A 10,944-nucleotide genomic window follows, 5' to 3' on the forward strand; every position below is an offset into this window, starting at 1 on the left:
GCAACGGGTAGGATCGGGCACGGGTTTTACAATTACCAAACCCAAACCCAAATCCCAGAACCCAAACCCAAACTCAAACGCAAACCTTATGGGCGATAAAATGAAATCCATGCCCAAATCCATTGGGTTTCGGATTTACCCGAAACCCAAACCCAAACCCATTAGTTACGTAGCAACTCAATCCAGAACTTAATTACTTTCATATAAAAAAAAAGTGAAATTCATAGAAAGAAAGAAAAAAAACAAATACTATTCATCATCCTCATCCATCACTAAAGTGAGACAACAATAGTTTAGAGTTTACTTTCTCAAACATACAAAAGTACAATTAATCATCAAACACTAAGAACAAAGTTTATAAATATATATATATATATATATGAGGGTTTTTTTGTAATTTTATGTTTCGGGTATCTTTGGGTTCGGGTTTGGGCGGGTATGGGCACGGATTTAACTAATACCAAACCCAAACCCATAAATAGCTACAGTAACGGGCAAAACCCAAACCCAAATCCTGTCAACTCGGATTTTGCCCGTCAAATCGGATCGGGTTCGGACGGGTACCCATGGGTTTGGGCAAAATTGCCATCGCTAATACAACGTCATGGAAAACACTTTCGTAAAAAATAAAATAGATTGAAACTATACCATTAAAAATGTTGACTTTGACTATGTCAAGAACAACTACAACATTGATACCATTTCAAGAACTTAAGAAAGCATACAGTGAATCAACATATGATTTGAATAGCGTACATTTACTTGTTTTTCTGCATATCATCGTAAAATCTCAATATAAGTCAACATATTGCATATGAAAGCAAACACTGCCATAAATCCAAATCTCTTACCCGTTAGATTTAATCTCAATATGATTCTACTTATTTATCTGCCCAAAACATTCAAATGTCTTCTCTGTACCGTATCCTATAAACACACCCATGAAATCTGCCAAAATAAAATAATTAGAGATGGAAAAGGTGAAAGAGCAATGTCTATGGAAATAAGGAATGCAGTAAGACTTACCAACTAAATAATTGTCATCAAATCCTGCGAATAAAATATCTTCCAGACTTGTGAAACTATTAAACACAGAATGGGTTACCCGGTTGGCAGGCACCGGGATGACTTTTGTATCCAATTCTAATATCAATTTGTGTGCATGTCGGTTGGGAAGGTCTAAATGGGCCAGTAGAATTGGTAACAATAAATTTGCTTATTGAATACAGTGATCCTTCAACAATCATTGGCCCAAACCTGTAGGCGCGTTCTCGTTTGACTGAAGCATGAATTCTAGATCTGTTCAAAGAAGCATAAAATAAGTTTAGATTCACATGAAAGGAACTTACGAAATGGATCAAAAGGGCAGTAAATTTCAAATGACATACTTTTGATTTAGGTATTTTTGATTTCGAAATTCAAAATGACAGAAAAATTCAAATGGCATTCTTTTGATCCAGATAGTAGACTTTTTATTCATTTAGAATTTTTTTTATGAGAATCAAGAGTGAAGAACACAATAAAAAACAACCAGGTCAGACATTTCATCAACCACAATACACGCTTCATAACCTAGAAAAATGCATTATGAAAATTATCATTTTTAACATAATTGACCTCAAAATTAAGGGAAATACAAAAACTCAAAATACCCACATGAGAAACCTCGGAAACCTCATCCAGCAGATAAAAGCATTGCAGACTCAGAAATCAAATCTCATTTTTAGACTCAAACAATGGCCAAAAAGGGTAATTAAAAATGTAATTATCATCAAAGAAATTTTTTTATCAAATAAAATGAATGAATAGATTTATTTACAAAAAACACCATGATCGTAATCGAAAATCAATCAACCCACCACAAACATCATTTCACTATCAAAGAAATCCAGTGATGGACATTAAGGCATTTATTGTTTAGGTTTTTTGGGGTTTATTTTGAATTAGGGGAAAACGAAAATACCCATATAGCAAAATCCCTAAATGGTACGTTAATTGGCCACTACCATATTTATGAAGCTTCAGCATGTATTTTGGTTCATACACAAACAGGAAATTGAGAAAGAAAGAATGAAGTGAGGTTGGTTATTCCAAATGGTGGGACCTTAAACTATTTCTATTTATTTATATTATGGATTATGGATTATGGATTTCATAGACATGTACATTAGCAGAAGAAAGAATGAAGTGAGGTTGGTTGTGTTCAACTTAATAAAATTGATGACATATTGATTCCATAGTAATGAAAGAGTCTAGATAGGAATACAAATTTAAGAAATGAAAAGTCAATGGAAGCTAACAATCAAACTCATCGATCATGTAAAATTTGATAATACAATATTATTAAATTCAAGCGCTGAATACATTGTTTATCATATTTTGAATAATAACAATTTTCAAGAGTTTAAGTGAAGAGGTTAATTATTTCATGTGAACTATATTTCAGGAAATAACCTTCACATCCCCATCGTCTGATGACTAAGTGCAAGACAAAGCATGAAGAAGCTCAAGGCAAACTATACAAGCAAAGAAAGTCAAACCAGCCAGATCGTGTGAAGAATAGAAGAGTATATCGATCAAGATAGAAGACAGTACACACAAGATAAGAAAAGTCAAAGTCACAAGGCAGACTACTCAAGCAATGGAAAGTCAAATCTGCTAAGTTGTCTAATCAAGAGAAGGGAAGAACGATCAAAGAAATAAGAAGAGTTAAAGCTTAAGGACAAAACTACGCAAGCTGACGAATTGTTTCAGTAGACTGTGGTTAATGAAGATCTGCATCGTCTATCTCAAAGGTTGAAGATCAAGATATGTCTAGAGAAAGAGAGACATATTCAAAATTGAAAGTTCTCTGACATTGTTGAAAGAGAAATTCAAGTGCAAAGAATCACGTGATATCTCACAAAACACATTGAACAAGGAAACAAGTACAACGTGTCACCATCAAAAGTTTCCTTTTACTCTCACTAAAGGACTGGAATGTTGCTGCTCATGCTACCAACCAGCTGACAAGATACACTTTGTAGCATTTGGTCTCAACAAAGGACACGATGCATTTAATGCACTTGACGAGAAGACTGTTTGATCCAACGACTAGTACTCAAGAGGCTCTACAGGCTCCAACAACTCTTAACAAACTATGGATGCTCTTGAAGTATAAAGGAGGACTTGAAGATTTTCAGAGGCAAGAAACTGAGCTAGAATTTTCATCTAAGTCGAAAATCTTCTTCAAGTCAGCTAGAAGCAAAATGTTCAAGACAAATTTAAGAGTCAAACCTTTTAGACATCGTTTGCTTCAAAGAGAGAAATACCAAAGAGTCAAATCCTAACTTTCCAATCTCTCTAAATCAAGAACACAAAGTATACCCCAGAGTCAAATCCTCAAACACATTTTAGTTCTCGTGCTTTGTAATTTCTATTATCTCTCTTGTGAGAAGAGAACCTTGTAGAGTCAAACGATCTTGAAAAAGATCTTAGGAGAATACTTGAACCTGGGAGAAGTCTTGTCTAATACTTGTTAGGAGAAGTCTTGTAGAATACTTGTTGGGAGAAGTCCTATCTAATACTTGATTGGGAGAAGTCCTCTCTAATACTTGTTGTAGGAGAAGTCGATACTTGTTTTGTGAAAATCTTGGTTAAGCCAATGACTGGACGTAACCCCATCGTTTATGGACGAATCAGGATATATTACTGTGTGCTTATCGTCTACTCTCTCTATTTTATATCCGCTGCATCAAACGATTGCAAAAATATTTCATAAACTTAGAATCGTTTGAAAAACTCAAGTTTTAATTTAACACAATTCAAACCCCCTTGTTGTGTTACTTTTCCGATATCAAATATGGCCATTTCAAAAAACAAATAACTACAATATGGCTAACATATAGAGGGGTGCGAGACCAAAAACATATTCAGAGGGGATTGAAGAATCAATAATAATGAATGAATGGATGGATCAACTACGGGGATAGCCAATGCCATGCCTTGCAGTTGTTTTTCCAACGAAGAGGAACTGCAACTTCATATTTTCAACTGACTTTATGTTTAAAAGTACTTTAAGCTTTATGGCCTGTGAAAAGTAGCTTACCCCATTTCATACGTTTGAAAAACAGACGCATCGTATGAGGAGACTAATTGGTCACGAGAACTCCTCACGTGAAGAGTTTTTCTCAGAATCGTGGTGCCTTGCTCAATGAGTCTACGTAATGATGATGATATTATTGACCACGAAAACTCTTCCTTCTAGGCACCTTTGCAAAAAAAAAAAAAAAAGTCCCCATAAGGAGTTTTTGCAAATGGTGGCCACCTAAGCATCCTACATAACCAAAATTGTCATAGTTTAGTAACTACTTCCTCCGTTCCTAATTATAAGACCTATTTTTACATTTTTCATGTTCCTAAATATATGACATTTTACAATAATTCAGCAAAAAGTATTGTACTCTTTTATACCCATTACATTAATTGCGTGTTTCTATTTCCAAAATTCTAATTACCACCTACCACTAATGCAATGACTACTAGTGCGAGAAAATGAAAAAAATATAAATATGGAAGAATGTATGTAGTTTTTTAAAACCAATACACTAATTAGACACATTTAATATTTTTTCAATAAACACTATTTTTTGTATTACGTGTTATAATTAGAAACCGAAAAATTATTTATCAAAATACAATATTTAAAAAAAAAATCGAAACAGAGATGGAGTACAGAAAATAGGAAAATTTTGAGGAAATTTTTTAGTTATACTATGATTTACAGAATCTTCCAAACTTCTAGAGTTGTACCCTGTTCACCATCCCCTCCCTCCTAAAGAAGTTTGAAAATAGCTTCACCGCAGTGGCGGCGGTGCGATCAGCATTAACTAACATTAGCATGCTCTTACGCTTACGCCGCCTTCCATTAAACTCAAACCTGTTACTGTCACTACCCATCAGTGCTCACTGTTCCACCACCACCGCTTCTGCAATTCACATCACAACCACCCCTACGCTTCGCAAAGAAGAACAATGCAATCCCTTATCACCACACGCCAAACACTTGATTCAGCAAAACATCGTTGTTGGTGTCACTGTCACCCACCTCCTCGGCAAATGCATAACCTGCGACAATGTCGCCGATGCCATTTTGGTTCTAGAGTGTCTCCATCCATCCCCATCACTTGTTTACTGGTGGAATCAGCTCATAAGACGAGCTCTTCATCGTGGAATTTCGAATGAAGCTTTGGGTCTTTACTGTCGGATGAGGATGCTTGCTTGGACCCCTGATCATTACACCTACCCTTTCGTTTTCAAAGCTTGCGGCGAGATCAGTTGTTTCTCTCTTGGCGCGTCGCTTCATTCTGATGTTGTTCGATTCGGGTTTGTCTCGAATGTGTTTGTTTGCAATGCTGTGGTTGCTATGTATGGAAGGTGCGGCGCTCTTCATCACGCACGCGAGGTGTTTGATGATTTGTGCCAGCGAGGAATTCAGGATTTGGTTTCTTGGAATTCTATTGTGACTGCTTATATGCAGGCTTCTGATGTAAACACTGCATTTGAACTGTTTGGTAAGATGACAAAGAGATATGGGTTATCCCCGGATGCTGTCAGCCTTGTTAATATCCTTCCTGCTTGTGCTTCCCTGGGTGCCACTCTGCAGGGTAAAGAGGCTCATGGGTTTGCTATTAGAAGTGGATTGGTGGATGATGTTTTCGTGGGGAATGCTGTTGTGGATATGTATGCCAAGTGTGGCAAGATGGAGGAAGCAAGTAAGGTTTTCGAGAGGATGAGGTTTAAGGATGTTGTTTCTTGGAATGCAATGGTCACTGGGTATTCTCAAACGGGAAGATTTGAGGACGCACTTTCTTTGTTTGAGAAGATGCGGGAGGAGAATGTCAAGTTAGACGTTGTGACTTGGACTGCTGTTATTGCAGGGTATGCTCAGAGAGGGCATGGTTGTGAAGCCCTGGATGTGTTTCGGCAGATGTACAAATGCGGTTCTCGTCCAAATGCGGTTACCCTTGTATCTTTACTTTCAGGCTGTGCATCAGTTGGAGCATTGCTTCATGGGAAAGAAGTTCATTGTTATGCCATCAAATTTATTCTCAACGTCAACTCGGATAGGGATGAATATCAGATGGTAATTAATGCTCTAATTGACATGTATGCTAAATGCAAAAGTCTAGAAGTTGCTCGTGCATTGTTTGACTCCGTATCTCCAAGAGATAGGGATGTTGTCACCTGGACCGTGATGATTGGGGGGTTTGCGCAGCATGGAGATGCCAACAATGCTCTGCAACTTTTCTCTGAAATGTTCAAAACAGGCAACTCTATAAAACCTAATGATTTTACCTTATCTTGTGCCCTCATGGCTTGTGCTCGTTTGTCAACAATGAGGTTTGGTAGGCAAATTCATGCATACGTGTTGCGAAGCCGTTATTGTTCTGGTGTTCTGTTTGTGGCTAATTGCCTCATAGACATGTATTCCAAGTCTGGAGATGTAGATACTGCTCGAACTGTTTTTGATAGCATGTCAGAGAGAAATGCTGTCTCTTGGACGTCCTTAATGACAGGCTATGGCATGCATGGTCGCGGTGAAGATGCTCTCCGGGTTTTTGATGAGATGAGAAAAGTGGGTCTAGTGCTTGATGGTGTAACGTTTCTTGTCTTGCTTTATGCTTGTAGTCATTCAGGAATGGCGGAACATGGAATCAATTTCTTCTATAGAATGAGCAAAGAATTTGGGGTCCATCCTGGGGCAGAGCATTACGCTTGCATGGTTGATCTTTTGGGTCGTGCTGGTCGTCTTGATGAAGCTATGAAACTCATTAATGACATGCCCATGAAACCAACCCCAGTGGTGTGGGTGGCCTTGTTGAGTGCTTGTCGGGTACATTCAAACGTGGAACTTGGGGAATTTGCCGCAAATCGATTGTTAGAATTGCAGGCCAAGAATGATGGGTCATATACATTGCTTTCAAATATATATGCTAATGCCAAACGCTGGAAAGATGTGGCTAGGATTAGATATTTGATGAAACATGCTGGAATTAGGAAAAGACCTGGTTGCAGCTGGGTCCAAGGAATGAAAGGCATTGCAACCTTCTATGTGGGTGACAGAACTCACTCACAATCTCAGCAGATATATGAAACACTCGCAGACTTGATTCAGCGCATTAAAGCTATTGGATATGTTCCTCAGACAAGCTTTGCTCTTCATGATGTCGATGATGAAGAAAAAGGTGACCTGCTTTTTGAACATAGTGAGAAGTTGGCTCTTGCCTATGCCATCCTAACACAGCCGCCTGGTACACCTATCCGAATCACTAAGAACTTACGCATTTGTGGTGATTGCCACAGTGCCATAACCTACATATCCATGATTGTTGAACATGAGATCATACTAAGAGACTCGAGCCGCTTCCATCATTTCAAAAGCGGATCCTGCTCATGCAAAGGGTACTGGTGAAGCATTTAATTTATTAGTTGCTATTCTATGATGTGGTCTCATGGAGCAAATAATATTGATAACCAGTCAGCTTTGCACTTCTCATCCAATCTAGTCTTTCTAAGAGAACAAAACATACAAAAGTTGGTTATTTTTTCATCAGAGAAGAATCCTTTCTGGTATAATCAAAACTTTCACTTTTTGCTTCCAATGATCAGTTTACCAATATTTTCATTAGTCTTTAAGGGTTCTGAGGATACCATACATATGTTTCAAGGTAGATGCATATGATCTGAAAGCTCCCGCTTTAGGGGAAATGTTGAGATAATATATAAATATACCATTGATTGATTATTTTCAGATTTTGTTGTAATCACGTTATCATTGTTTCTTTCCATAGTGCCCCCTGCCTAGCTGATTTTGTAATTCCTGAGCTTTAGGGATTGACTTGGAGACCTTTGTATATCTCAACCATGAAATACACCTCAAGTGTTTAGATTATTTCAGTCCCAAAAATATGATTATTTCACACCCTTTGCTCTGTTTAATCTTTGTTTATATGAATACACTATAGGAAGGACCATTTCTTTTTTTTTCCAGTAGGGGTGTCCTAAGCTACTAAGATTCACACCACCGAAAGGCAGGGGTTCTTCATGCTCCCTTTTTCTTTAAGAGTGTGCTTTACTTTCTTTGCCACATAAATGAGTTACAGTGTTACACAAAGTAAATACATGTTTTGAATTTATTCAGATTGAGATCCTGTAATATTCTAATCAGACAAAATGAATACTATTTATTTCCTCCTATCAGCAACTAGGCCTAACAAGTGAAAATTCATCAAAAGAAGCTAGGCTTTTGGAGGTAGAGAATACTATTACGCTTACTACTTTAGCTGGTTGATTGGGATTTCAACTTTTTTTGATTTTTGTAAAAATATGACTACAACATATGAAATTTTATTAGGTTTCTCAGAGTTTGATATTTCTCGAATTAGATTTCATGTTTGCTTCAAGTAATTCAAACATGAGTTGTACTCACAATATTCCTTGTAGTAGTATTTTTATGCTTTTGATATTATAACTTTGGAAAGGGGACGTATCCATCTACCATATTTTCTGTCATTAGCATAGCAGGTTCCAGATTTTCTTGCAGCCTCAAGTTCTTCTGGTACTATTCATTTTGTCACTCTTTAATTTGCTTCGCATCTGAGGTGGGGATTGCAATTTGAAATATTCTCCCTCTTTTCTATCTATTAGAATACTTTATTTATCTACACAGGTCAACATTCACAAGTTGGGGTTGCTTTAGATCACTAAAGGTAAAGCTAGTTAGATTTAAATTTAAAGCAAACCTCTAACTGCAGTGTTTGGCTTGGTGATTATTTATGGATTTTAGAAACCAAGTAATAAAAACTTCAACTTGACTCTATGACTCCTCTTGATGCAAATATAATCAAATGTACACTCATCTAATCAGTAATGGTATTCTGATATTTTTCGCTTACTTTCATCCTCAACCTCTCTCTCTCTCTCTCTCTCTCTCTCTCTCTCTCTCTCTCTCTCTCTCTCCTGTCCTCTCTGTTTTTAAATACTTCTGTTCTTGTTGTACTAAGAAATGCCAATTTTGATTATCAAAAAAAAAAAGGCCAATTTTGATTTTTTATCACAAGATCTTATAGATTAAATGCTAACTGTGGACATGCGATTATAGATGGAACTGTAAATCTCTTTTTATCTCTCCTTCTCTCCTCTATTCCCCTATGTGCATTTTGCACTGCATGGGCTTGTAATTTTTATTTTGAATTCTGTTGTAATAAAACTGAAGTCCTTTCTATGGTTGACCCAGGTGCTTTGTGTTCATGGTGTGGCCTTTCTCCGGATATTCGAACAATTGATCAGGTTCTCTAGCCCCCTTCTCAGTTGCTTGTCAAACTCAATATTTTTAAGATTCTGCAATTGGATTAGCTTATTTTGTATTTAAAAAAACCATCAAATGATGCAAAACGAATTGTCTCAAATGCCATTTTTGTTTAAAAATCAAGCAAAACCAAAACATGTACTGTCAACTTGTGAATGTAATGTACTTCGCTGAGATGTCTTACATCTTTTCAAATAAAGATTTTGCAAAATATATGTTTACATTGTGTATGTGAGTATCTCCATCCTTGTCTTTTCTGGCTTTTAGGAATTTTTTTCAGTAATCCCGTTGTAAATCATGACCTGACATGTTTTGCAAGTTATTCCCATTTTTAATTTTTTTCTTAAAATTGAAAGAAAAGAATAACTATCAAATTCTTGAAGTGGATGTACTGACTACTGAGTCTTCACTACTACAGGGGTAATGAAAATATGTTTGTTTTTGTTGGAGAAAAGAGAAATATAGCGTAAAAGAGTAGAGAGAGATTGAGGGAAAATATATTATTGACTTAATAAAAACTGAAAGCAATACATGTCTTATATAAAAGACCTAACTTACTAAGAGATAGCTAAAAGATAACTTCTTATCATAATAACCAAATTAGTTATTATTTTTTATTCTAGCCTCTATCTAATAGCACTATATCACTATCTATTAGCTAGATTTAATATTTGAATTAATATCCACAATACTCCCCCTTAATTCAAATACCCAAGAGATACTACACCTATCTCTTTCCTTAAGATCACAAATCTTTCAGTCTTCAAAGGTTTGGTGAAGATATCTGCCTTCTGCTCATAAGTGGGGCAGTACACCAGCTCCAGCTTCCCTCCATTCACCTGTTCACGCAGAAAGTGAAATCTGACTTCAATGTGCTTACTTCTTCCATGAGAAATTGGATTTTTAGCAAGACTAATTGCTGAGATGTTGTCAACCATCAGCTCCATTGGCTTCTTAGTCACAAAACCCATTTCTTTTAACAGTTCTTCAAGCCAAACAGCCTGGCAGGCAGCAAAGGACCCTGCTATGTATTTAGCGTCACATGATGAAAGAGCTATGACAGGTTGTTTCTTTGAGGTCCAGGAGATTGGAGCTCCATGCAGCTGAAACAAGTACCAGAATTACTTTTCCTGTCATCTAAGTCGCCACTATAGTTAGAATCTGTGTAGCCAACCAGTTCCAGCTCCTTTCCAAGCTTCTTCTGCCTTGGAAACAATATTCCATAATCTGTAGTACCCTGCAGATACCGCAAAATTCTTTTGGCAGTAGCCAAATGTGATTTCTTAGGTGCACACATGAACTTGCTGATGAGTCCCACACCATAGGAAATATCAAGCCTTGAGTTGCACAAAAATCTGAGTGAACCAACAAGTTGCTTGTACAAAGATGCATCAACATCCCCTTCATCATCCCTCCTCAACTTGATATTCACTTCAGATGGAGTTGTTACTGGATGACAATTCCCCATGTTGAACCTCTTCAGTATGTCTTTGATGTACTTCTGCTGGTACATGAAAATTCCTGTTGCAGTATACTCGAATTGCATGCCCAGGAAGTAACTCAGCTTTCCTAAATCCGACATCTCAAATTCAGAC

The 10,944-nt window shown here is 36.9% G+C and overlaps 1 protein-coding gene across 1 annotated transcript; it reads left to right on the forward strand.

The window, feature by feature from the left end:
- Nucleotides 1-4,769: 4,769 nt before the first annotated feature.
- Nucleotides 4,770-7,479, forward strand: LOC130737640 (pentatricopeptide repeat-containing protein At5g16860). The gene has a single exon (XM_057589455.1). The coding sequence runs from the start codon at nt 4,880-4,882 to the stop codon at nt 7,451-7,453; it is 2,574 nt and encodes an 857-aa protein (XP_057445438.1). The 5' UTR covers nt 4,770-4,879; the 3' UTR covers nt 7,454-7,479.
- The last annotated feature ends 3,465 nt before the right edge of the window (nt 7,480-10,944 follow it).

Source organism: Lotus japonicus, chromosome 2, assembly GCF_012489685.1.
Source record: "Lotus japonicus ecotype B-129 chromosome 2, LjGifu_v1.2".
NCBI lineage: Eukaryota > Viridiplantae > Streptophyta > Magnoliopsida > Fabales > Fabaceae > Lotus > Lotus japonicus.

What these genes read in the sequence shown, in the direction of transcription:
- LOC130737640 (XM_057589455.1), top strand. Translation starts at nt 4,880, where the DNA reads ATGCTCTTACGCTTACGCCGCCTTCCATTAAACTCAAACCTGTTACTG.